At 40.9% G+C, this 27,914-nt stretch overlaps 1 protein-coding gene and 1 long non-coding RNA gene across 6 annotated transcripts in view; one reads left to right on the plus strand and one right to left on the minus strand.

Annotated features, from left to right (window-relative positions):
• Nucleotides 1-1,257: 1,257 nt before the first annotated feature.
• On the minus strand, nucleotides 1,258-14,736 carry GJD2 (gap junction protein delta 2). The gene is made up of 2 exons (XM_072115423.1): nucleotides 14,490-14,736; nucleotides 1,258-10,084 (listed from the first exon to the last, which is right to left on the minus strand). Exons 1-2 carry the CDS (start codon nucleotides 14,558-14,560, stop codon nucleotides 9,241-9,243), a joined length of 915 nt encoding a protein of 304 aa, XP_071971524.1. The 5' UTR covers nucleotides 14,561-14,736; the 3' UTR covers nucleotides 1,258-9,240.
• LOC140069577 (uncharacterized) overlaps nucleotides 2,481-27,914 on the plus strand; it is a 105,038-nt gene continuing 79,604 nt past the window's right edge. For 3 of the 5 annotated variants that reach the window (XR_011848810.1, XR_011848812.1, XR_011848809.1), the window contains exons 1-3: nucleotides 2,481-2,570; nucleotides 6,255-6,395; nucleotides 11,804-11,892. This is a non-coding gene — a long non-coding RNA (uncharacterized lncRNA). Of the gene's footprint in view, nucleotides 2,571-6,254; nucleotides 6,396-11,803; nucleotides 11,893-13,259; nucleotides 13,423-23,827; nucleotides 23,915-27,914 lie in introns of those variants that run through there. The other 2 variants (XR_011848813.1, XR_011848811.1) reach the window with 2 other exon arrangements.

Genomic DNA, 27,914 nt, shown 5'->3' on the forward strand with positions numbered 1-27,914 from the left:
TACTATCCGTAGAACAGGGCATCTTTGTTCAACCTTTCTTAAAGGATCTACCACCAGGATGAAAGATTGTAAACCAAGTACACTAACATGCGGGCAGGTGCTGCTTTTCTTTTAGCTTCTTAGGGCCTTGTTTTTACAAAAAAAAAAAGATTTTAAGAATTATGAAAATGAGCCTGAGGGGCTCCTGGCTCCATAGATTTCAATGGAGCCTCAAGATGCATCCAGCTGCACCTTATGGGTGGCAGGGTTATCATACACCGCCACTCAAGATAAATACCCCCCGATAGATGTTCAGTTAAATCTATGGGGGTGGAGCATTTTGTGCATGTGACCTGTGCTGAGCGCTTTGTATGTGGAGGAAAAATAAATAACATGTGACCATGACTGAGCTCTTCTTGAGAATAATGGATTAGATAAGATAAAATTAAACAAACCCGCATTTTCTTTCCATCAGTCAAAAAAGATGCAAAGGCATGGAAACAGCGCTGTCTACAGTTGGGAATCTGTTCCTCCTGGGATTGATATACTGGTTTGGCTTCAATACCACATAATGTCATTAGGCTTCCTGAAAGTCATGCTTGATATAAAGGGGGCTGCCTTACAAGGTAGCTAAGAGGCAATATTGTCCTTATCCCATCCTGGAAACGTATTTGCAAATTTCTTTCCATTGACACTGGTGCAGCCGATCCTGACTGTGGGCATGGGCTTCAGTTTGCCGCTGTATCTATCTAACGTGGTCATAGCAGACTGGACTCTTTGTGATGTCTGGTACCCCGTCCTCCACTCTTACTACACTGCTGCAACAAGATATAATGTAATGCATCCTGGCATCGAAGTATAGTAGTATAAATCATCAGAATCATATTTAGTACTTTATGTTGTATTTTTCTATCTGTGGTTACTAGCCCCTATACATATACATCCAATGATCCTATTGGATAGAAGAAGGTCATTAGCTCCAGAGATTAACATGTCTGTTGATAAGTATCTTAGGGGACATGTATTAATATCTGCCTGCAGGGACATTGGGAATGTATTCTGCAGATCTCCGTCTGAGCTCATCTGAATGTATAGCACAATATTATATTACACGGCTTCACATTGTACACAAAGTCCATGCAAAATCCGCATTTAATTAAATTAAAACGCTGTCTGCTAATTAATAGGACGCCCGCAGCTCTGCACCTTGATGAAAAATGTGCCGAACAAGCTGCACGGGGGCCACGACGACTCAGGGAAATGATGTGAACACACAAATCACGTTACAAAAAAGGCAAGTACTTTATTATCTGCTGAATATTACATTGTTGCTTTATTGTATGAAACATTTCCATATACAATATACAAAGGTGAGTATAAAATGTCCTGTGACACTGAGACTGAATGGAGCTCGATGTGAAATCTATGGCACTTAACCCGTTGCCTGCTGAAGGGTTAGCACTGCTGTCGGTAACAGGGTGCCTCTTTCCTGTGTAGCAGCCAAGGGATTAACTAGAGAGGGCAGAGCCGCAGCAGAAATGCTGGTGATTGTAGTACCCTGGAGAAAGAGGTCGGGTTTTTTTTTTTTCCGAGTGTTATACAAATAGATGCTGTTCTAGAAAGATTCTCGCCCATGAGTCCCAAGCGGCGCTACCACTTGTGGGTGGAAGTTTGTGACATAGCACCATTTAACAGAGATGGACCGATGGATACACTTCAGTGCGTTGAGCCGAAAGATGGATGGACAGAGAGATCTTTGTACATAGATGTATACACAGACTTGGATTTCCTCTAGCGTATGCCCTTTAAGCTGCCAGTGCATATAAGAAGAAGAGTCACAGTTCACAGCAGCTTCATACATGACGTCTTTGGGGGTTACCTAGGGTGCACAAGACATTATTGTTTTACCATAATTTTTGGAATCCCAGCAAAAACCAGAGGCAACAACCAGTGTAAATACTGTTACTTGTTATAGGTGCGGTTTCGGCCTGAGCTTTTGACTCTGTGCACACAGCTGTATCATGGCTCGATTCAGGAGTCATATATTTTGGGCCAAGGATCCAGCTCTCGGCACTAAGTATAGTATATTTTGTAAAGAGACGCCATACAGCCAAGAACATGAGCTCTAAGCCTAGGAATATATATGGTGACATAAAAGCCCAGGGTTGCGCCAATGTGATCTGCAAGTTGACATGACCCAACAGTCAGCAGAAATTCAGAAAGTTTACTGATATTAGGTGCAGCAAAAAATGTCTTCTTGGTTTTATAGAAAAACACCTGGGGGGCAGGAGTAAGTAAAAAATAAATAAAAATGACTGACTCTTCTCTGACCCCTTATTCCAGACGCAAGGACCCCTGGTATCACTTCTGACTGGGTCAAAAGTACACGGAATCACATGACTGCTGTGGGCGAATCAGTAAACTGAATAGTCATAGGAACAGGAAGTGTGGCATCATCGATTCCGATCCTGTCACCACTAAGGTCAATGATTGGCCACCACAGTCATATGAATTTCCTGTACTTTCGGCTCAGTCGGGAGTGTACTCAAAGTGACACAGGCCATGCTGCTAGAACAAAAAGCTTGAACAGGGTAAGTATATTTAAAATTTTTTCTTCCCGGCCCCCCAGTGGTATTCCCAGAAGTCACCATGTATCCCTAGGCTCAGAGTTGGACTATGTATAGAATTTCTTGAGCACAATAGATACAGTCCATAGGTACCCATAGAACAGTTGTAAATACATGCAAAGCTTTCATTACATTTCCATACAACCGTCATTGCACAAATTATCAAGAAATGTGTGGATTTTGGAACGGCGGCCTTTCCAGATGAGCAGCTCCTACCTAAGGGACACCAGGCAACTCTACTTTTTAGATATTTTTTTATATAAAAATTTGAAATATATCCCAATAGAGCAAAGGGAGAAAAAAACTGTCCGTGATTTTTTTGCTAAATATTCTAGAACGGATCACAGACCTGAACATGACTTGAATATTGATGGATGCACATATAATCCCATTAAGCCCTGTTTCTATAATTGTCACAGTTAAAACCAATTAGCATGTCGTGTAAATGACAGTCAGTGCTTTTTACAGGCTTTTTTTTTCCAGATATCAACCCTTCTTTTCATGCCCTGAGATTACCACGAGAATTGATTGTCTGTTACGTTGTTGGTAAAATGCTGGCCTTCTCTGAACTCAGAAGATGAATGCGGGCGCGCCATTCCTATACTAGCATCCTGATCTCAGTAGGACATTCATTCCAGAGGTGAGGAGTATTTGGCAATCAATAACTAGCTGTACACAGGACTGACCTTGTAAAAAGAACCATCTGTACAATTATAGTACAATGTACAAAAAAATTACTATGAGCACTGTTCTAGAGGAGTCATGATGAGCATCGGGATAAGCAGGAACACTTTGATATATACAACCTGAGATTTGCTCTGTGTTTGAAGTTATTTTCTTCTGTTCCACTTAACTTATGGAAAAAAATATGTTTTTCTATAGTTTGTGCTTATATCAACAAATAATGGGGCAGATTTACCATTATTTATCAATTTGGGAAACTGTGTTCAATTTTAAAAATTTTCCATATAGACCAAGATTCCCAGACCACACATGGACAGAGATTCCCAGACCACATATGGACCAAGATTACCAGACCACATGTGGACCAAGATTCCCAGACCACACATGGACCGAGATTACCAGACCACATATGGACCAAGATTGCCAGACCACATGTGGACCAAGATTCTTAGAGCACACAAGGACCAAGATTCTCAGACCACATGTGGACCAAGATTCCTAGAGCACACAAGGACCAAGATTCTCAGACCACATGTGGACCAAGATTCCTAGAGCACACAAGGACCAAGATTCTCAGACCACATGTGGACCAAGATTCCTAGAGCACACAAGGACCAAGATTCTCAGACCACATGTGGACCAAGATTCCCAGACCACAGATGGACCAAGATTCCTAGAGCACACATGGACCAAGATTCCCAGACTAAACATATACCAGGATTCCCAGATCACACATAGACCAGGACTCCCACATAGACCAATATTCCAAGACCACACATGGATCAAGCTTACCAGAGCACATATGGTCCAAGATTCCCTAACCATACATAGACCAAGATTCCAAGACCACACATGGACCAAGATTCAAGACCACACATGGACCAAGATTCAAGACCACACATTGACCAAGATTCAAGACCACACATTGACCAAGATTCAAGACCACACATTGACCAAGATTTGACATTGTCAATGTATCACAGAACATTGCACAATGCCCCTCCGGCACTGCAGGTGCCGCCAAGGGGTGACTTGATCTCTACTGAAGGTGCATTCAACAGTTAAGGTTTACGGTAGAAACAAACAGGCATAGTATATTCAGTGGCAAATGTGGAATATCCACAGTGCAACCTTACAAAGTAAAATTGCTTAGTCTATGCAGCCCTGTTTCATATCTATATCGTTCATAGAGAGTTAGGTTTGTAACACATGGTTTATAGAGTTGTACAAAATACATATAATGTACATTTGGACAAATTTGGCAAGCTGTGTCTACAGATCCATTAAGGAGTCATAGCTACTTTGTATAAATTCTATATTCTGCTGACAAGTCCTTCCACGTTTTTCTTCATCTAGAGTTACCCCCATCTAGCAACGCTTATCCGCATGGCAGGAATAGTAAACTTGCTCTAAAACCAATTCTCCATTCATTGATGTCCACATATATAGGGAGATGACTATAGTTGTATATTCGGCAGCTGACAATTGGTATCCTATAATAGCACCATGGGGCTACATATACCAAGCACATTAGATAAAAATCATCAAGGTCATGAGAAAGATTATGCAATATATACAAGATGCACTAAATGTATCAAATAGCGTGTCACAGTATCTGCCAGTCTCATCCAGTTAAAATTAAATTAATTAATACATCTTATATTGATAAATCTTATATTCTAATAGTATGTCAATAAATCTTACCCCATGTTTGGTTTTGGTTTTAATTTAAAACAGGAATGCACAACCATTAATGGTCCAAGGTCCACACTGGTCCATTGGGCTATTCCCAATTTGAATAGTACTTGCCATAAATGTCTGATAAGTGAATGATTTAGGCATTTTACATATCAGGAGAAAATGGGCCCTCTAGTTCCCTGGCAGAAGTAGACCATGTGTTCTTTGCATTGTAGGTTATGGGTGTTGTGGTGACTACCTAGCCCTGCATAGAGACTGCATAGCCCACCACCTTTACTCTTTCTGGGGTGCCAAATACAAGAGACCCCATTCTCCTGATTTATGTGGGACCCGGAGAAGGTTACACTATCCTGCTACCGAATAAAGATGAGAAAATCAATTTGCTGGTCGCAGATTCGGTAAAAATCTATCCATTTTTCAGGGACCAAAGCGAATCTGAATCTTTTCTGTTTCACTTCGGACTAATCTTTTAAAGTGGTGACTAGCTACTGCTGTGTTTTAGAGAACTAGAGAAGGTTATATACTAATCGTTCCAGACAACTGGAGCAACATTGAATAGATTTGAATCCAAATGGAATCTTTTGAAAAATTCAAATCGGATCTTGAATGATTCACAGATCTGTGCCAACAAGGAAACTACATGTAAATAGCCAAATACATTTAAGAATTTTGGTGTCCAGATATTCTGGGCAACACAAAAGGACATTGCAGGCCACAAGTGATCCCTGGTTTGTAGGTCATGCACCCATTAAATAGATTATGGACGTAAAAAAATACATACTTTGGTATTTATTTCAAGCCTTCTACAGTATATCTAGACCTTTGAGCAGTAGACACAACATGATTTGGGTCAAAACTGTGCCTACTACGAAATTGGCTTTTCTCCGAGAAACAAATTTGCCTTCATTTTTATCTCCGGGCTGTTGTAGACTTGGACAATCGCAAATAAGATGTCATGTCAGACAAGAAGGGGCCAAGTGTCCTTAGCGAACCAAATACACAGCTGAATCTTGTAACATCCCAATCCTTATAGACATTGTGTATAGATTATAAAACGTATTCATAGCACACCCCAACCAATGCAGACTCCGAGCTCTAGGATCTCTGCTCATCCGTCTTCCTTATAAACGCATTCATTTGTAACCAGAATCAAAAGCATTAAGAAATAAAATTAGGAAATTGCTGATTATGTAGGTCAATACCCTGCAGTGTCTGGAAACAATGTGGACATATTCATTTCTTGCTACTTTTTTTTTTTCTTCTCAGAGTGTGACTGCGCTCAAGAAGAATGCTTCAAGGAATCTTTAAGCCTCAGCATTACATGAACGAGGGAAACAGGACAGCACACTAAGCAATCTGTGTGTCAAGGTCAATGAGGATTGCACCAGTAAAGTGATGCAGCCAGAGGTATATAGAGAAGACATCTTCTAGTATTGATGAATGCACCGCATTAATGACCAAGCATCAAAGTTGCACCATATGTATATTTTAGAAATGGGATGACAAGTGGTTTACTTTTTGGACAGCAAAAAATCTCTCTGGATATGTGTCACCTACTACAGTGAAACCTCTTCAAAAAGACCACCATCTTATCCACATCAGATGCCCAACCGCTGATATCTTCTTTAAAGGGAAACTTTCTCCAGGTTTTACCCCAGTAAATTTCTAACCCCCTGTAGGAAGGGTATGAAATGTAATTTCTTGAATTACCTCTTTTATGTGAAATCTCACCGGTGTAAATCCCAAAAATCTCCTCCAAAGTCAGGAAAAAATGACTCTTCTAACCTCATTTTCACATAAGATTATTCATGTTTAGTGGTTGCAGCAGTAGTGTCACTTTAGAAGCCCCTATCTTTGGTTCTATAGTACCTAGAAACATGCTACTGGTGGCATATTAAAGATAAGCATCATAGATATGTATTCACATCACGACAAGGCTTGTATTGTGAGCTACAGATCTGGACATAGAGGCAGTTAAAAATAAGCGGAAATTGAATCTTTACCTGCAGTTTCCATTTCCAACTATGTCTGTCTATATCTCTGGCTATGTATCATGATCTGACAGATGAGATCATTGGGGCAAAATTGCTATGGGCTTTGCCACACTTTTCTGTCGGACTTTGCACATTCTTTTAGGTGGAAATGGCTTGCACAGGTATTTAAGAAGTATCTGCACCTCTATTCTGCGACCCTTTTGTGGCACAGCTGCACTAGTCATCATGCAACACAATTTAGGGGACGTCCGGGTGTTCAGCCGGACCCTGCGCCAGATTCATCATGCAAAGTCCGTCAAGAAATGTGTTGCACATCCTATGTTAAAGGTGCACCACAAAAAAGTTGGTGAACTCTGTCGGGCAGTGCAGGGAAGTGCCAGATTCATGAAGAATGTACCCTGCATTGTACACAGGCAAACTGCATTTAGTGTAAATCTGCCCCATTATCTTTAATATGTCACCAGTAGCATGTTTCTATGCGCTAAAGAACAGAAGATACGGACACTACTCCTGCAACCACTAAACTTGACTCATCTCATTTGAAAATGGGATGAGAAGAGTCACATTTACTTTGAAGTAGATTTTTTTTATAGGTAAACGGGTGAGATTTTACATAAAAGAGAAAATTCGAGGGACATTTCATACCCTACCCAAGGGGGCTGGTAGTTTAGTGGGGTAAAACCTAATTACATGTTCTCTTTTTAAAAAAAAAAAACCCACTATTCAGTGCAAATCACCTTGTAGAGGTTTCTCTGTATTCATATTTGCATGTGTGTTTCTATGGGTTCCTGGATTCCATTAAAAAAAGATGTATACCTTAGAAAAACCTCCGATATAGAAGTGCCCTGCGCCTGTCTTCCGACTTAGAATTCTACATTGTGGAAAGTATAGATCGAGAGTTATAGATTGAGGACTTTTTGTTCTTTTCAGATCCCTTATGTTTAGCAGGCTACAAATTCAACATGCAATAGGGCACATGCATAGGAGCCACTTTACATATTCCACTTGTGTATTTTGGGCTCCCCTTACATTCCATGTGTGTGGCATAGAGCGGGAAGCTTCTGTATGTCATGCAGGGCATCGCTAGGTTATTTGAAGGCTTGTAAAATCAGTAATATACCATTCATTTTTACAATATTTCTATATATGTTTCGTGGCAGGGATAAACTGAATGCTTTAGTTATACAAAATCTGTGCTTCTATTCCATTGCATGGGGGGTCAGGGCAGGTTCATTCAGAATGCGGATTATGGAAATAAATTCTGAATTGCATTTTTTTTTTTTCTATTGAGCCGATTATCATCAAAAAGTCTTGGGTTAATCTGCTCCATAGAATAAAAAAAAAATTGTGTTTTTTTGGCGGAGGGATTACCGTTACCTCTGTTGAGTCTACCTTATGGTAGATTCAATGCATGAGTGTGGGTGAGTTGGCAGTATTATTAGTTTTAAGACACCTCTTTAGAGAGGACTCCTGTTAGTGATGGTGGAAGGTGATTTCAGGGATTGCTGCTTTGACCTTTTTCTACTACGGGCTGTAAATAACCTTAAAGGGAACCTGTCAGCAGGATCTAGCTGTCTAGTATATATTCCTTAAGTGAGCTGTGTTTTACTCTGCAACATTTAATTAAAAACAGTTTCAAAATAAGGTGGGAGGGAGAGAAGAATCTGCTGTGCTCTGCAGCTTCTCCTTGCTCGGCTCAGGTTGATTGACAGGATGCTCCCTACATACAAAATAAGATAGATCTGTCAATCAAGCAGAGTAGGGAGAAGCCAACCAGCAAAATCATCTTCCCTTGCAGAGGCGTATTCTCCGTACCAAGCTCATTTTGATCAGGGTCCCTCTTAGGATTTAAGGCAGCATAAGCCCAATAATGGGTTCCCTTTAAAAGTCTGAGAGCCCCTTTTTTTTGCTTCTGTGTCATTGCTAGCAGCAGCATTGTCACTAATGTGACCATACGTTCAGTGACATACAGGAGGCCATTGTACTTAGTATTCTGTATTGCTGTACCGAAGGGTGTGCTATCATATGTGGTATTGAAACATTATAAGTATCAACTAACCAGCCAGAGAATTCCGCCAATTAAATCACTGGCAACTGCTACTGATTGGTAATAACTTTTCCAGCCAGCACATTTCTGCATTGTAATGGCAATCAAGTCCAAGGGCAATCCATTCCTCAGACACCCTCCCTTCCCTCTCCTCATGCTGCACGCTCCCAGTTTTTTTTTTTTTTTCTGCCGTTTCTTTTCGAAAACATCCTCACACATAGGCTGAGTCACTGGACTGAGTCCTGCCAAAATTGGGCACACCCATCCTGGGCAAGTCCTTATTCCTGATCTCATAAATGGATTTTCTCTTGGCTTGTACGCCACGGACGGCCATCTTGATCTTTCTCCAACCCAAATGGTTCAGTTCAGCTAAATTAAGGATAACGCAGAGGCCACTGACTGCAAACATAAAAACCAGAAACACGGTCTTCTCCGTCGGTCTGGATACGTAACACTCCACCTCTTTGATGCAGGGATAGCGGTCGCACTCGTACTGGGAGGGAACATTAAACCCGTACAGGAAATATTGTCCGACAAGAAAGCCGATTTCCAGGGCGTTTCTAAAAACCACTTGGATGATGTAAAATCTTGAGATCCCTTCCTGGCGCCGCATCTTGGATTTTGTGGTTCTTATTGAGGGGTTTGGTATTTCCTTGATCTCTAAGCAGTCCGGTTCAGCCTCCTTGGTTGAGTTTTCTGTGTTTTGTAGGACACCATTGACCAAGGTGTTCTTGATCTTTTTACTATCCTCCCTTTTCACAGTGTCCTGGTCTCTGTCCAGCGTGAGGTATACTGTGGAGTATCTTCTTTCCTTCTGCTTAGCAGACTGGTGCACAGAATACGTGATGAAACATAGGCTCGGAGTGCAGACCATAATGATCTGGAACACCCAGTATCTGATGTGAGAGATTGGAAAAGCCCTGTCGTAGCACGCCTGGTTGCACCCTGGCTGTAGGGTGTTGCAGACAAACATGGTCTGCTCATCATCGTAAACAGTCTCTCCTACAATGGCGACTATGAGTATCCTAAAGATGACAACCACGGTCAGCAGGATCCTGCAAGACAATACAATGGGTTAAGTAGGTTCTGCAAATGGGGAAATAGACATTTAGAAAAGAAAGATCCTGAAAGTTACAAGATTGTTAACTTTTAAGACACCGGGGCAAATTTTGGTATAATGTCAATAGTATGAGTCGAATATATTTTTAAAAGGAATGCCTTTTGTTGTTTTTGCATTTCTATGTTATAGAGCAAAAGGAGGGGAACAGATTTACATAGTATCCTATCTGTTGGAAGAGTGTTATGGAGCAGGAGGAACTGAGTAGATTGAACATAGTGTCCTATCTGCAGGCAGCATGTTATAAAGTAGGAGGAGCTGAAGAGATTGTACATACTGTCCTACCTGCAGGCAACATGTTATAAAGCAGTAGGAGCTGAGGAGATTGTACATAGTGTCCTATCTGCAGGCAGAGTGTTATAGAGCAGGAGGAGCTGAAGATATTGTACATAGTGTCCTATCTGCAGGCAGGATGTTGTTGAGCAGAAGGAGATGAACGGATTGTATATAATGTCCTATCTGCAGGCCGTATGTTATAGAGCAGGAGGAGCTGAGCAGATTGTACATAGTGTCCTATCTGCAGGTAGCATGTTATAGAGCAGGAGAAGCTGAGAAGATCTACAAAGTGTCCTATCTGTAAGGAGCATTTTATAAAGCAGAAGGAGCTGAGCAGATCGTACACAGTCTCCTATTAGTAGGCAGCACATTATAGAGAAGGGGGAACTGAGCAGATTGTACACAATGTCCTATCTGCAGACAACATGTTATAGAGCAGAAACAGTAATTTCTATTGTTAGTGGTCCAATGGGCAGTAATACTTAGCGATTCACTGTTTTATACAAAGAACAATAGATGGGGAAAGCATAGAACGAATACAATTAATAAAATTAAAGCTGCTTACCCCTTTCTCCCAAATGTATTTATCAGTCTACTCATTAGCATCTGCTCTATAATGTGCTTGATCACTTTGATCAGTCCTGACTGCTCTGTAACATGCTATGTACAATCGGCACATTATCTCCTGCTCTATAACATGCTATGTACAATCTGCACATTATCTCCTGCTCTATAACATGCGGCCAGTAGATAAGACATCACCTTAAACGTGACAGATTCCCTTCAAATGTTAAACTGCTCTAATACTAAGGACTGTATACAACAATATACTGTAATACAAATTTACTCCACCTTTCTAAAACACAATGTCCAACATGAGGAATAAGACTGAGTGATTTCTTATTGGTTACGATACAATAGTACATTATTGATCCCCTGGGGGGTAATAGTTTTGTACATAGTGTCCAAGTCACTACAACCGCTTCTGTATCTTCACCGGTCTCAGACACGTAGTAGCACCTAGTAACTCTGCTCCACACCAGCTGCTATAATATTCAGCCCATTCCTACTTGGTCTCTTAGCACATTGATTAATGATTGTAGTTATCCTTCCCTGTGGTCAGCAGAAACTCGGGCAGTAACACTCGGCTCACATATGCCTTGCCATTTCCAGTCTTCTGTTCTGTCACTATTGCAGAAAACCTAATGTGAAAAAGAGCCGGATACATCCAAAAAATGGACACTATCCAGATAGATCACTTTGATCTATAATGACATTTATAGAAATCTACCACAAAATCAAAAATTTGCTATCTTTATCAAATAAAAACTGTTACTATGTCCAACCTATGCGTGAATTTTTGCTTATTATATTACATTAGGGCCGGGATAGTTCTTTTATAATGTCCAGAATCATAATTGAAAGAGCCATCAATCCTACGCTCCTTCCCGAGACATCTCATCTATAAATGTAAGTAATTGCTGTCATGTAAAGCCTATTGAATATTAGGTACTTTGCCTATATATCATAGCACATAATGAACAATGTTCATCTTCCATATGACATGTTTCCGAGTTATCATCAGCACACTTGAGGCAATATACGGGTTCGTGCCCTGTGCGGCGCAGATCTGTCATACCTGCTCCAGTATATGAGGTTTGCATCTGCTGGAAATAATGAGATGTTTTGGTAGAGCGGAAGCTTCTATCCAATTATTGCACGGTTTCTAAGTTGGGTTCATCCATAGGTTTGCATTAAGACCAAAAATAAAATTCGGAATCGTAACGTTTAGAAATTTGTACAAATTTTTTTTTAAAAAACGAATTTTTTTTGGTGCTTTTAGTTATAAAACCTTAAAAAAGAGAGATCATAGCGCGTCGGCTATGCAGATGATTACAGGGTATGCATGCTGGAAGGATGAACGCCGTCCTCGCGATCCCTACGTTCTGTGATACAGCTGCTTCCTTAACACTTTCATCGCCAGGAGGTCCAGATCTACAGTGAGTGGCAACACATGACAGGGCCCTCCGGCGATTAAAGGGTCAAGATGATATGACAGAAACAACATGACAATGAAGCACCTTAGGCAAGGGTTTAGATATTTTTATATATTTTTGGTGAGGATAATTGGCCATGGGATATTTTGTCTTATTCCCAAGTGTCTTTGCGTTAAAAGGTTGTTCCTTCACATTGATGTGTATGAGGAGCTGTCCAGTGCTGAAGCTCTTCCTGCAGGGGAACTCTCATACAGTGTCACCGCCATGGGACAAATAAAAAAAACTACCGGTATTATTCCGGCAACTATGTTTTTTTCATTATTATTTATTTTCACGTTTTTTGCTGTGTGAAGCAGTTACCGATTTATGTTAATGAGTTTAAATGTCACATCCATGATTATGGAAAATGGATCCATTCTAAAATGGAATGGATCCATGCAAATGGTATTAGAAAAAGTGGAAAAAAAACGCTGAAAAATCAACATTTCACTTTTAGAATGGCTTTTTTATTATATTAAATTCATTTATATAGAAGTTATCCCTATCTTACATGATGTAATTACCATCCTAAAGCCTTGATGTGATATCACATGTCCACATGCTGATTCCACCAAGCTTCTAGGCTTAAAGACCATACACTAAGATCAACGTTTTTTTTTTTCTTATACCATGTAAATAACTTACATAATATTAGATGTCTTGACTATAACAAAGTTTTACATTGAACGTGGTGTCTAATATGTTATAGAGCAGCAGGAGCTGATTTCTTGTAACATAGTTTACGATATCCAATGTAACTTATGTTCAGTTGATTTACATCCCTGCCCTTTCTTTTCTTAGGAGTCCAGTGGGAGGTCCTGGTCAGACTACCCTGTATATGATTCATCTGCTAGCTGTCAATCACCAAATAGAACCACCCAATGGACTCTTATCTATAGAAAGCAGAGGTTTAAAAGAATAAAATACAAGTTATACAAAATATTTTCCCACAATACTTCAATGAATCAATCAGTCAATGGATCAATGATTTTGCTCATCTCCTTCTTTTCTATACTAAACTGCCCATAGATTGAACAATGTGATAAGTCCCTTCTACGGGTGTACAAACTTTTTTGGACATGCATTGGTAGATTTTGGTTTACACCCGCACTCCACTTCTTCTCAGCTTGTGCCAACTTTAATTCCAAACGCAAGTACATATTAGCACAGTCACTGCGGGTGCTATCCCTAGAACTCCAATCTGCAAAAAACTAGATAAATAATCCAAAAAGTAAGTAATACACCCCAAAAATCTAACAACATTTTTTGCCTCATATTGCGACATTACAGCAGACTTCAATATCTATTAATTTCATTGGTTTTGCAAAAAGACACAATTTTTTTTTCCCCATCTGGCAGGTTATATCCGTCTAGATAAATACAGGCACTGAGGCTTTAACTAAGGCTACACTTTAATTAAGCATCTTTGTTAGTTACAGATATTCTCCTCCTTAAGGGCTCCCAGGACCGTACAATAGATTCTAATTGTTATTGCCTCCGGTACTAGACAGTATAGATGTATAATAGTATCATGGAAATAATACAAGGACCACAAGGTGTTTAAAAAGGAGGATTAAACTTTATGTCCAATTATTGTGGGTGATAATAACTCAAAACTGGGGTAACCATGTGAGTTTAATCTGCGTGACACGGATACACCTCTTTAATTCCGCTTCACCGATAGTCAATAAACTTTCCGTAGCAAGAAACAGCCCCAGCTGCCACACACCAGCCCCCAACGCTGCATGCACCCGATACTAATGAGAGACATCAATCACATTTCGGCAGTGGTATAACTACGGGTCAGGGGGGGGGTCTTAGTCAGCAACCTGATCTACAATGGATAAATGCTTAATATTTGAGTCCATTTACATGCGGATACAATAAGCTAATAGTAATACAATACACAAATACAAACAAAAATGAAAATTCTATTGTCTTGAGTATTGAGCAATTTCTCTCCGATTTCTGCTAAAAGTCATCAATCATAAAGATTCCACTTTGGTTGGTAGTTTTGGAAGAATTTCTTACCTTCCTATCATAGTACTGTGCTGTTGCACAGCAGCCTCTAGAAGTCTTTCTAGTATAGTCCATTCTCCCATCGCTGTACATCGGAGACCTGGTGCAACGGGAGGCTTTTCACCTTCTCTGGGGGAAAGCCACCGGGTGTAGGTGACCTGTTCTCAATGTAATCTCAGCGTGATGATCAGAGGTGTCCCCTGCTCGCGAAAGGCTGCGCGCACTGTCTTACTGCCTGTAATCTCCCTTTAAGTAGTCTCTGCTTGCGTCACACAGACAGGTCCCTGGACAGAAGCCAGAGACAGCCAGTGGGATTCTGCTAAATGTTATTATAGCAGAGAAAAAAACCAGAAGAGAAGTGAGAGGAGGAGGAAAGGGTGTAATGCAGAGATAACAGATTAATTTGTGATCAAGTGATTCGGTTTAATCTTCTCCCCAGACTGCAAATCCTAAAACAAGAGGAGCAGACAGGGGGCTGATGTAAAGTGTGAGCGTGGATTATATAGCGAGTGGAAGTATGTGTGGGGAGGGGAGCAGGTGAACCATCGCTGTTAACCCCCACTGCTTATTAGCCTCACAGCAGTCCAGATCCACTTTACCGTAATCACTGGACGATATTTACAGGCGGTCCCCTACTTAAGAACACTCAACTTACATACAACCCTTAGTTACAAACGGACCACTGGATGTTGGTAATTTATTGTACTTTAGTCCTAGGCTACAATAATCAGCTATAACAGTTATCACAGGTGTCTGTAATGAAGCTTTATGATTAATCCTGGTTCTTATGACAATCCAACATTTTTAAAATCCAATTGTCACAGAGACCAAAAAAGTTCTGGTTGGGATTACAATAAAATATACAGTTCCGACTTACATACAAATTCAACTTAAGAACAAACCTACAGACCCTATCTTGAATGTAACCCGGGGACTGCGTGTATACATAATTTATACATAATGAATAAAAGACAAAAGCATTTTTTTTAACAAATTAGTTTATTTTGTAATAGAAACTGCATCAAATAATTTGATTAGAAATTCCCTTTCCAGTTGATATTGACACTAGGAGAATCCATCCAGTCTTAAAGAAAAAAAGTTATAATTTCAAGTTGAGCCATAAAATCTAAGTGAATGCTTCCCATCATTTGAAAAAACAAGATTCCTACACTATGGGGCACATTTCCTTACCTGGTCCACGGAGTTTACCAAAAGTCCATTGTCCGTCCGGAAAGCACGGTGCCGCGATTCACTAAGATCGCACTCCTGATATCCTGCATGTGTCACTTCCCCTCTCAGGTCCGCCGGAGTTCACCTTCTTCTTCCTGGTGCATGTAAGTGCTTGGTCTTGTGACACAAATTGAAAGTTAAATCCTGCGCTCCGTCCGAATCAGTCAGATCGTCCGATGGCCACACTCCCAACGCATGAAAGCCAGTGCGGGCACGCCACAATCCGATCACGTGCGACACAATCCCAGCGCAGACACCTGTTAAATACCTGTCAAAGCCATGTAATCCCAAAAACAGTGCAAAGTCCACTGAAAGTGCGATCTGCGACCCTTAGTAAATAAGCTCCTACGTCTTCCACCAAATTATATCTTTGGACCTGTTTGGGAGAGGAAAAACAAAGGCAGGTTAAAATGAAGCTTACTATCTCACCATCAATATACAGATGTGGGTTTAACCCCTACGGGACACAGCATCTTTTGGCCTAAAGGACGCGGCCCCATTTTTCAAATCTGGCCTGTGTCACTATAAGTGGTTATAGCTTTGGAACGCTGTGAGATATCCAGGGGATTTTGAGATTGTTTTCTCGTGACACATTGTACTTCAAATTAGTTTAAAAATTTGGATGAAATCTTTTGCGTTTAGTTATGAAAAAAAACAAAATTTGGCAAAAATGTTGAAAAATTCTTTATTTTCAACGTTCTAAATTCTCTACTTTTGATTCAGAAAGTCATAGCACCCAAATAAATTCATAACTTACATTTCCCAAATGTCTGCTTTATGTTGGCATGGTTTTTTCAGATTCCACATATTTTACTAGAATGTTATGAAGCTCAGAATTTGGGAGCCATTTTTCACATTTTTTGTAAAATCGCCAAAACCTGTATTTAGATGGACCTGCACAGTTTCTAATTGACACTGAGAGGCCTAAATAATAGCGAGACTCGTAAATTACCCCATTGTGGAAACTACACCCCTCAACGTATGAAAAACCACTTTTAAGAAGTTTGTTAACCCTTTACGTGTTTTATAGGGGTTAAAACAAAATGGAGGTGGAGTCTGCAAATTGTAATATTTTTTCACAATACACTCATTTTGGGTGGAAAATTAAACATTTGTAATGGATAAAATGAAAAAAGGCTCCACAAAGTTTGATACGCAATTTCTCCCGAGTACACCGATACCCTACATGTGGTGGTAACCTGCTGTATGGGCGCACGGCCGGGCATAGAAGGGAAGGAGGCGCCATCCGGAGCAGATTTGCTGTCACATTGTACAGGCTATAATTTTTTTCTTTTTTTTAATGAGGACCTATAGGGGCTTATTTCTTTTGCCACATGAGATGCACTTTTCTAATACATAATTTTGGGGCATCTATAGCTAATTGGTGAGATTTAATTAACTCTTTGTTGGTGGAGGAAATGAAAATCATCAATTTTTAGGAAAATTTTTATGTGTTTTTTTTTTTGGCCGTTAACCATACCATGAAAATAGTATATTATTTTTATTCTTTGGGTCGCCACGTTTATGAAAATACTTCATTTATATATATTTTTTTATTTTTTCCCATTTTTACTGAATAAAAAGTAATTTGGCAAAATTGTTGTTAATTTTAGCATCACCGACTTACATATGCATAACTTTTTTATTTTTCACCTCAAAAATCTGTTTAAGGGCTTATTTTTTGCAAGAATGATAGCTCTTTTTAGTGGTCTTATTTTAGATTGCGTAACTTTTTAAAATCACTTTTTTAGAGCATTTTTAAAGGGCATTAATAAAAAATCATCTTTATCAGAGAGAGTTTTTTTAGGTTGTTTTTTACGGGGTTCACTTTGCGGATCTAATAACGATTCTGTTTTATTATACAGATTGTTACGGACGCAGGGATACCAAATATGTGGGGGTTTTGTGTATTTTATTCAATTGTACTGAATAAAAACTAATTTGGAGAAAATCTTATTCATTTTAGCATCACCATCTTTTTATATGCATAACTTTTTTATTTTTTGGCAGATAAATCTTGTTAGGGGCTTATTTTTTGCGAGAACAGTTGTTCTTTTTAGTGGGCTTATTTTGGAGTGCATAACATTTTTTAAATCACTTTTTAGAGCATTTTTTATAGGGTATTAATTAAAAATTATCTTTTTTCGGAACGTTTTTTGCGTTTTTTTCCTCCGGCGTTTACCGTGCGGGTCCAGTAACAATTCTGTTTTATTATGCAGATTGTTACGGACGCGGCAATACCAAATATGCGGGGTTTTTTTGTGTTTTTATGTTTTTTATACTTTATTAAGTTTTTTTATGGGAAAGTGACATTTTAGGGGCTTATATTTTTATGTATTAATTTTTTATTTATTATAATGTGTAGTGTTAACTGTTTTTGCATATTTTTACTTATACATACTTGAACTTAAACCAGTGATGCTCTGATCACTGGTTTAAGTTCAATACACTGCTCTACAATACTATTTTATTGTAGAGCAGTGTAAACTGTCTGAGCAAGCTTGCGCATGCTCAGACAGTTTACAGCCAGACCCGGAAGGGGTCTGGCTGCCATGGAGACCGGGCAGCTCCGGGGCACATGCCAGTCCTCGGAGCTGCCCGGCAGAGGATCGGATCCCCCGGTAAGCGGCACGGGGGATCCGATCCACAGCGCTTACACCCTTACACGCCGCGGTCATGTTTGACCGCGGCGTGTAAGAGGTTAACACCCGCGATCGGAGCCGGCTCCGATCGCGGGTGTTAGCGCAGGCTGTCAGCTGTACTAGACAGCTGACAGCCGCTGCTTCTGGTACCGGCTCCGTTCGTGAGCCGGTGCCAGAAGCAGGACGTTATAGAACGTCCCCGTGCGCTAAGCATCTAGCCCCGGGGACGTACTATAACGTCCTGGTGCGCCTAGGGGTTAAAGGAAAAATGTGAGAGGTATATTGAGATGTCTAATCTGTGGGGAGCATTTTATAGAGCAGGAGGAGCTAAAAAAAAATTGTATTGTGTGCTCTATACATGGTGTCCTATCTACAGGCAGCATGTTATGTAGCAGGAGTTGCTGAGATGATTGTACATAGTGTCCTATCTGAGGGATCATGTATTTACTGTAATTTTTATACTATCTGCAGGCAGCATGTTATAGAGCAGGAGGAGCTGATCAGATTGTATATTGTTTCCTATCTACAGGCAGCATGTTATAGAGCAGGAGGAGCTGAGCACAGTGTACATAGTGTCCTATCTACGGGCAGCATGTTATAGAGCAGGAGGAGCTGAGCAGATTGTACATAGTGTCCTATCTACAGGCAGCATGTTATAGAGCAGGAGGAGCTGAGCAGATTGTACATAGTGTCCTATCTACGGGCAGCATGTTACAGAGCAGGAGGAGCTGATCAGATTGTACATTGTTTTCTATCTACAGGCAGCATGTTACAGAGCAGGAGGAGCTGATCAGATTGTACATTGTTTCCTATCTACAGGCAGCATGTTATAGAGCAGGAAGAGCTGAGCAGATTATACTGTGTCCTATCTGCAGGCAGGATGTTATAAAGCAGGAGGAGCTGAGCAGATTGTACCATTTCTGGTTGCTCATTTAATTTATTGGAATACAATGGTACTTCTGTATGTTTTTAACGTACTGCTTCCCTATTACAGCCTGCTTCTTGAAGAGTGTAATACGGATTGTGATATGATAGATCTTGGAGGCTCTTAGAAACTCCAAACAGTAATGGCAACTAATTGGCTCTCCTATCAACCAGAAAAATGACTAGAAAATCAAATGTCAAAAGTGAAAAAACAAAAGCATATTATATCGTAAGACACAGTAGCAAAATGATTGTATGATTGCCCGTTACCATTGGTAGTGTCAGCCATAAGAAATTAATTCTGTGAGTAGGGTATGTCCGAAAGACCGCGTTCAGAGCCCATCTGTGATGCCTCTACCATTGAATACCAATAATGGTAGTGTGGCCCTAAATGTTAGAGTAAATAGGATAATAGATCCTCCTTACTGATTTGCTACTGTCAATTAATTTTCGATGATTTATTAGGCAAGTTATCCCACAACAAATACATAAACGGTGGAGCTAATTTTAATCTTTGATGTGGTCTAGGACTAGGAGCTCTCCTTCACTCCCCAAACGCATCATGTGAATAGTGTCCAAGAGCAAAACTGACCACGACATGTCTGAGGAAGGGGGCCCCGAAACATCACAGCACAGTGCTCACTCCGTCCATGCACCAGGATACGTTAGTTGCTTAAAAGGACATTCAAAGGATGGACTGTGATTGTGCTTATGCAAGTTTACAAATAAGTTTACAAATATGTTAACATACATTACCTCGCGGTCTGAAAATGCAAGCTCTTTGAACTTTATCATAGCGAATATATGGTCAATTTATCGAAAAATGTGAATGTTTTATGAGAAATTATGAAGTAAAAGGAAGATTTTATCGAGAAAACTTGTGTGGTCAGTTTTGCTCTTGGACACTATTCACATGATAGGCAAGTTATCCCGTCTGCACAATTGATTTATATTATGGTACAAGGAACAAGTTAAGCATTAAATATAACATAATACACCAAAATACCTCCTATATATTACACCTGCATACTATATATTTATGACATTTATTTAGTTTTTGAGTACCAGAAATGCTTATTTCTGCAGTCCACGTTTACAGCAAGTATCTAAGCTTGTATTAAGGGATTTTGGCCAAGAAGCCGTGGTGTTAGGTAGCTATATACACGGGCCTAATGCTGACCCACGCACGCTGTTTTTTTATGTGCACATGATCGCCAGAACAATAAAATCCCCTTTCAATGGAGTACTGGTGGTCATGGCTGTCTAAGGCTCTATTCAGGTTTGTGAGGAAGCCTAAGTATAATCTTGTATAGCCACATACATGTACAGTTCTGCCTCCATTGAGTTGAATTCATTGTTCTAATTGTATTAAAGGGGTTTTCCCATGAAGAAAAGTTAGGCGCTATCCACGGGATAGGGCCTAACTTGCTGATCAGTTGGGGTCTCAGTGCTGGCACGGCGCTCGGAAGTTTCCATAGAGATTAATGGAGCAGAACGGTCATGAGCGTCAGTCTGCTCCATTAGTCTGACGGAGAGACTTGGGGTCCCACGGAGGTACGTTGGACCCCATCGGAACCCACATTTTCGTGAGAGGCCCCACTAGTCAGCAGGTTAGGCCCTATCCCGTAGATAGGGCCTAACCTTTCTTCGTGGGATAACCCCTTAAGTTCTAGTGGTCAAATTCCCAGCAATATGTATACCCAATGTTGGACTGGCCAACTAGAGGACAGGAACATTTCTCGGTGGGCCCTGATGCGGAATGGTCATGTAGCTATGAACCCCACAGATTGTAGTGCAGGCAGTGTCTTTTCGGGGCCATAAAATGGTCAAGCCATAGTCCCTAAATAAGTTTTACATCATGACGCTTCTGCCTGACTTTTTGGGGAAGTATAGGAGCAGACACATGAACAAATAATGTAAATATCATGATATTTTTGTGTTGGTCAGTAAGAAGCACCACGAGGCATACAGAGAGTACTGATTGAGGGGGCAGTGATTTTATAGTGGGGCTATTATGCGGGTGCTGTGACTATATTGTCTCCTATGAGAGTACTTTTACTATATTGGTGTGGGGGGCGCCATTATTATATTGGTTACCGCGGAGCCATTGTTGTGATATCCTATGGAGCAAGAAAACAACTCCACATTAAATTTGTGACATGAATGTGGAGGTGATGATGATGATGTGATTAACCTAAGATTTATGTGTTGAAAAATCTGCAGAAACGACCCTTGGCCTGGGTAGAAGGAAAAAAGATACTCTTCCAGTCAAAAAAGTCATCAGTGAGTCAATTGATTTACAGTGACATTTTGCAGTATCTCCTTTGTGCTGTAACATCATGTTATTTCTCCTACACTCACCGGCCACTTTATTAGGTACACCATGCTAGTAACGGGTTGGACCCCCTTTTGCCTTCAGAACTGCCTCAATTCTTCGTGGCATAGATTCAACAAGGTGCTGGAAGCATTCCTCAGAGATTTTGGTCCATATTGACATGATGGCATCACACAGTTTATGTATAAAGTATATGGAGAGCTATACAAGACTGATATGGAGAGTTATTATTATTAATTTTACTTATAGAGCTACAGCAGAAGTACACAGCCATACATGGAGCTAATGCAGCAGTACACAGCCATACATGAAGCTACAACAGCAGTAAAAAGCCATACATGGAGGTACAGTCACAGTACACAGCCATACATGGGGCTAAAGTGACAGTGTACAGCCATACATGGAGCTACAGACACAGTGTACAGCCATAAATGGGGCTACAATCACAGGGTAGAGCCATACATGGGGCTACAGTCACAGTGTACAGCCATACATGGGGCTACAGTCACAGTGTACAGCCATACATGGGGCTACAGCTATAGCGTACAGCCATAAAGGGGCTACAATCACAGTGTACAGCCATGCATGGAGCTACAGTCACCCTGTACAGCCATACATGGGGCTACAGCCACAGTGTACAGCTATAAATGAGGCTACAGCCACAGTGTACAGCTATAAATGGGGCTACAGCCACAGTGTACAGCAATAAATGGGGCTACAGCTACACTGTACAGCCATACATGGGGCTACAGTCACAGTGTACAGCCATACATAGAGCTACAGCCCCAATGAACAGCCAATCGTGGGGCTACAGTCACAGTGTACAGCCATGCATGGAGCTACATTCAAAGTATGCAGCTATACATAGGGCTACAGCCACAGTGTGCAGCCATACATGGAGCTACAGTGACAGTGTACAGCCATACATGGAGCTACAGCCACAGTGTACAGCCATACATGGAGCTACAGCAAAAGTGTACAGCCATACATGGAGCTACAGCAACAGTGTACAGCAATACATGGAGCTACAGCCCCAATGAACAGCCAATCGTGTGGCTACAGTGACAGTGTACAGCCATGCATGGAGCTACAGTCAAAGTGTACAGCTATACATGGAGCTACAGCGACAGTGTACAGTCATACATGGAGCTACAGCCACAGTGTACAGCCATACGTGGAGCTACAGCCACAGTGTATAGCCACACTGCAACTGGAAGCTAGAGTTTTCCTTTTAGGGCCTCTGACTTTGGACTTGTGCAGAGGGTGCGGGCGCAAGCAGGCCCAAGAGGCTTAGGGGATCCTTAAGTTGTCACTTTCCCATATGAGAAGACTATTATTATAACCCATACATTATAGTCAGGGGCCTGGCACAGACTTTGTACTTGGACCCTTCAGCATCAAGTTACACTTGGTGCAGTGTGCCATTTGTTAATCATTCTGCCATTGTGCCGGTTTATATTTTGTGTTTAGAGACAGAAGTTGCTGGTAGTAGATAAGTCTCACCACATATCTACATCTCTATCCTGAAATCAGCCAATTGGGGTTATTTATCATTGGTTTTCCTGAGCTTTTTGGTGTTAAAACGTCTCATTGCGGGTTGTTGAGTCTTTTCGCTGCTAAAAAGTCTCACAGGACTATATACACCTCTTCATTAATGTGGCCTAAACATAGAACTACTGCTAGTGCAACACCGTGCACCGTGAAGTTTCAGCTGCCTGCTGGAAAATTTCTTGTCTTCAGCCACAAAATATGATATTCATTTTCAAAATTATGCTAGCAGCATATTTAGTGAAGACTAGTTTAATGTGGAGTTGTTCTCTTGAACAGTATATACTTTGTAAGGGGACAATGCCAGATCTCCAAAAGTAAAGATGATAGGGGAAAATGGGTTTCATTTCCAGAATCAGGACCCTAAAAATACTTAAAGTAAATCTACCGGTCAAAAGAACAAATATAAAGCTGTGAATATTCACCTTCGCTCCTCTTCATCTTGATCCCAGCAATGTGTGTCGCTAGTCTTGTCATTCTGGGAAACTTATAATTAGCATCATGAAGCACAGGGATGAGATGTCCGATGGTCTGGGCTGCTAATTATGCCCACACCCCATGCTGGGAGATGGAGGTGCGGGGCATGCATAACTAGTAGCCCGGAGCGCCGGACATCTTGTCCCCGAACTCCGTGCTACTAAGTCCTTAATAATGTTCTTGTTATGTCTCAGATGTGGACCAGTCTCTCTGGTCCATGCACCTATGGAAGGGCATGGAAGCTGGCATGGAGGGGCATGGAAGCTGCGCTTCATTCATAGAGAGAAAGAACAGGCAAACCATGCAACGGACTGTGCAAGCATAACTACTATGCAATCATGACCATTTCATTAAACTGCGGTACATCCGTCGCTAAACTCTTTTCAGTAGATTTCATTTTTTGATGCACCAACGTTTTGCCCTCCAAGTCATGCCCCCTATGTCAAGTCATGCCTTCTAACTTGGTTTTTCAAAATCAGAAATGATAGTAAGGGGCACAATAGGACAGCTCAGTATTTGATGCTACAAAGTTAAGGATGGAAAAAAACACACACAACAGGTTTGAGTTAGGAAAAGTTTTAGGTAATCTTAAATAAGAAACTCACTTATAAAACTCATCAGAAAATTGATAGTGTCGATGAAGGATATTTGAACAAGTCAGAACAATTCAGTAATTGTGGCTGTCACCGTTAAACTAATTACGGAGACAAAGTTGGGTGTGAAACACATTACCAAACATATTGATGTGGACCAAAGTCTAATTGCAGAAAAGCAAAGTTCTATCCATTATGCAAATCAGCTTTAAGTATCCGTGTGGGGAGGGTGTAAAATTGCCCAGGCTTTTCTTCACAAACCCTTAACTGCATTGGTATTCCCATTTTGACAGTCCCATTGCAGTCTGCCAGGGCAGGTGCCAGTACTGGCCAAGTACAGAGGACCAGAGCTGCTGAGGACCAGAGCTGCTGAGGGGCCTGTAAGGCCGAATCTGGGTCCAAAGCAGCCTGCGTCTCTGCACTGATGGCGGTGCGTGGCTGAAGGCAGAAGATACGTGAAAGGGAGCCCTGGCTGGACCTGAGCGGAGGACTGAGTTGAGTATTACTTTCTTTTTTGCAGATCACATTTTGTCTATAGGGGTAAGGGGGGACTGTATATAATATATTCATGGGGGGGGGTGAAATGGAGTGTATATAAATAATCTCTGGGTGATTGGGGCTAGTATATAATAAATCAATGGAGGGTGAGGGGCTCTATATAATAAATCCATAGGGAGTGAGGTTCCTGTTTATGAAGAATCTCGGGGGGAATGGGGTGTGGTATATAATGATTCATGGGGGGGGGTGAAGGGGACTGTATATAAAGAATCTCTGATGGATTGGGGGGCTGTGTATAAAGAATCTATGGGGGTTGAGCGGGGCAGTATATAATAAATCCATGGGGGTAAGGGAGCCATATATAAAATAACCCTTAAGGGAGTTCTATATGATAGAATCTTATTCGGCCTGTATATAATATAACTCATGAGGGGGCTGTTTGGGGAGTTAAACGAAGATATATTTTTGGGAACCGGGGACTGTTTTAGTTGAAGAATTTTTAATGCCACTATGTGAGTTCACTGTAAGGGCGCCGAATAGCATCCTGAAATCTGGATCCAACCCTGTCTGACATAACTTTGTAAAGTTCTATAATCAGGCTCATGTGCCGTACAATGCAATATTTTAAGAGATGGTGATTTTTAAAAAAAATGAAATAGCCTATTAATTCTGGCCAATAGAACAAAAATAGCTCGTCATTTTTGTGGCACTAAGATGGGCAGAATATTTATAAAATGCATGAATGCTGGTTTTTTTAATGTTACCCCTAGAAAAGAGTCAATAAACGTTAACCAATATAATTGCTTCATAAATTTAGAATTTACCACAACTCCTACAACAGAAATCAAGCCCTCATATAGTTGCATTTATGGAAATATATATTCATTTACCACCCCTGCTTGCTGTCATGTCTTTGTTTTTCAACTGCTTGAACCCTGTTATTCATCTGTCCATCTCTGCTTAGCTGGTATATTGATTTATTTACCACCAATGCTTGTGACAAGTACCATTGTACTAATATTAACTTATTTTTCTGCTCACCCACTTTCCATCTATCCCCTCAGTGCCCTCCATCCACATCAGGTCTTCCATGCGTCCTTCACCAGTGTACTCCTCTCATGCACTCTATGCTTTATCTAACCACGCTCTTCCATCCATCCTGATCTGCTGTGAAGCTGAGAAAACCCTTTAACCCTTAACCATCACTTTTCTCTGTCTATTTTCCTCCTACTAGCAGCAGGTTATATTTCTACAACTTCTTTCAGTTCCAAACATTCCACTCATAGAATCCCTGCAAACCTCATCAATATTTAGTGCATCCCTTCTTATATCTCTACTCTTCCTACAGCTACTTTTATATGTGCCCTCTGAAATGCCCGCTTTGTGTGCAATGAACTTGATTCCATTCATGAACAGTTTTTTCTAAGTCGTTTGACATGCTGACTGTTACTGAAACATAGAGCCAGCGGGATGATACTGCTTTGCCTGCTGCTCTGTGCTGCGGTGGCTTGCAATTCTCTCAAAAGGCAAGAAGGAGGGGAAGCTCCTCTCCCCATGGAGCATCTTTCAGGTCATTCCCTGTACCCTCACCCACCTTTCCTTCTTTTGAAGCCCACACTCCGACATTCTTACACATCATAGACTTGGTCTTTGCGAAACTCTCTTCAGTCTCTGGCTTCACTAATACTACTTTTCCACTTTCAGACCATAAATTTCTCTGTTTTACCATTTACAGTATCTCTCCTTTACAGAGCCTGCTCACCTATCACACCTACCAGGGCCTACATGCCATTGATAATCACTGTCTCACAGAAACTCTGCGGTCATCGCTGTTCCCCATCTCCTCTCTCCTGCGAACCATTATAATCACAACCTCAAAAGTGCCCTGGATGAGGTGACACCTCCCTCAATCCAAACATCTCAACACAGTCATTGTCAACCTTGGCACACGCCCCAAACCCGTTTCTGTCGGCGGTGCTCCAGGAGTGCCGAACATCTGTGGAGAAAATGGTGCACATCTGCAGAGTTTCTGCACTTTAAATTTATCCTTAGAACCCATAACTCTGGCCTACATCTCTCCAACCAGGTCTTTTACACTAATCTAATATCCTCTAACAATCCTAAAAGGCTCTTTCATACTCTTCATTCCTTACTAACATCACTTGTTACAGACCTTGGGACTGAAGATTTTGCCACCTACTGTAAAGATAAAATTGACGGCATTTTCCAGAATATAATTTCCCAATCCACTTAATTAATCCCCTTCTCTCTGCTAATTTACCCTGTTCAATCTTTAATTTGAACAAGTCATAGAGGAAGAAGTGTCCAGGCTCCACTGCTTTGCTCACCCCACTACCTGCTTCAGTGACCCAACCCCCTCATACCTCATACAGTCTCATACAGTCTATCTCCCCAGTGGTCACTTCTCATCTCACTAAAATATTCAAACTCACTCTTCTGGTGTCTATCCTTCTTCCTCCAAGCATGCACCCCATTACTAAAGAAAGCCTCTCTGGGCCCATCCAGTGCTGCTGACTACTGACCAGTCTCTAATCTCCCTTTCATCTCCAAACTCCTGGAATGCTTAATCTATTCTGGACTAAACTGCATTTCTCTGTTAACTTCCTTGTTGATCCCCTACAGTCTGATTTTTATACTTTGCTTTCCACTAAGTGCATTATTCGCTCCTCATTCTTCTAGATCTCTCAGCAGCATTCGATACTGTGGACCACCAACTTCTCCTTAGGATGTTTTGCTCCATTGGTCTGGAGGACGCTGCACTCTCTTGGTTTTCTTCCTATCTCTCTGACCGCCCCTTCAGTGTCTCCTTCAATGGATCTTTCTCTAATACCCAACCTCCAAAGCTTCAAATGGGCAATCAAAACCCATTTCTTTAGGCAGGTATTATCACATTGCCTAACTGCATACAACGTTAACTCTCTTTTGAATAATCCATTATGTGTACTCCTCCCATCTGTTATATGGCATACAACAGGTACAAAGTCACAGTCTTCTCTGTAGTCCCATTAACCTTGGACTCTGTATATCAGGTGGAAGCAGCATTTCATTTAATTTTTTCATTTATTAAATTATTTTTATACCATTCCCTCATAAAGAATGGAGGGACCATTATACAACTACTCTGTAAGGTCTTATTTTGTTTGTATATTTTCCCCATAATCTGTAAAAC

Source organism: Engystomops pustulosus, chromosome 7 (assembly GCF_040894005.1).
Source record: "Engystomops pustulosus chromosome 7, aEngPut4.maternal, whole genome shotgun sequence".
In the NCBI taxonomy this organism is placed as follows: domain Eukaryota; kingdom Metazoa; phylum Chordata; class Amphibia; order Anura; family Leptodactylidae; genus Engystomops; species Engystomops pustulosus.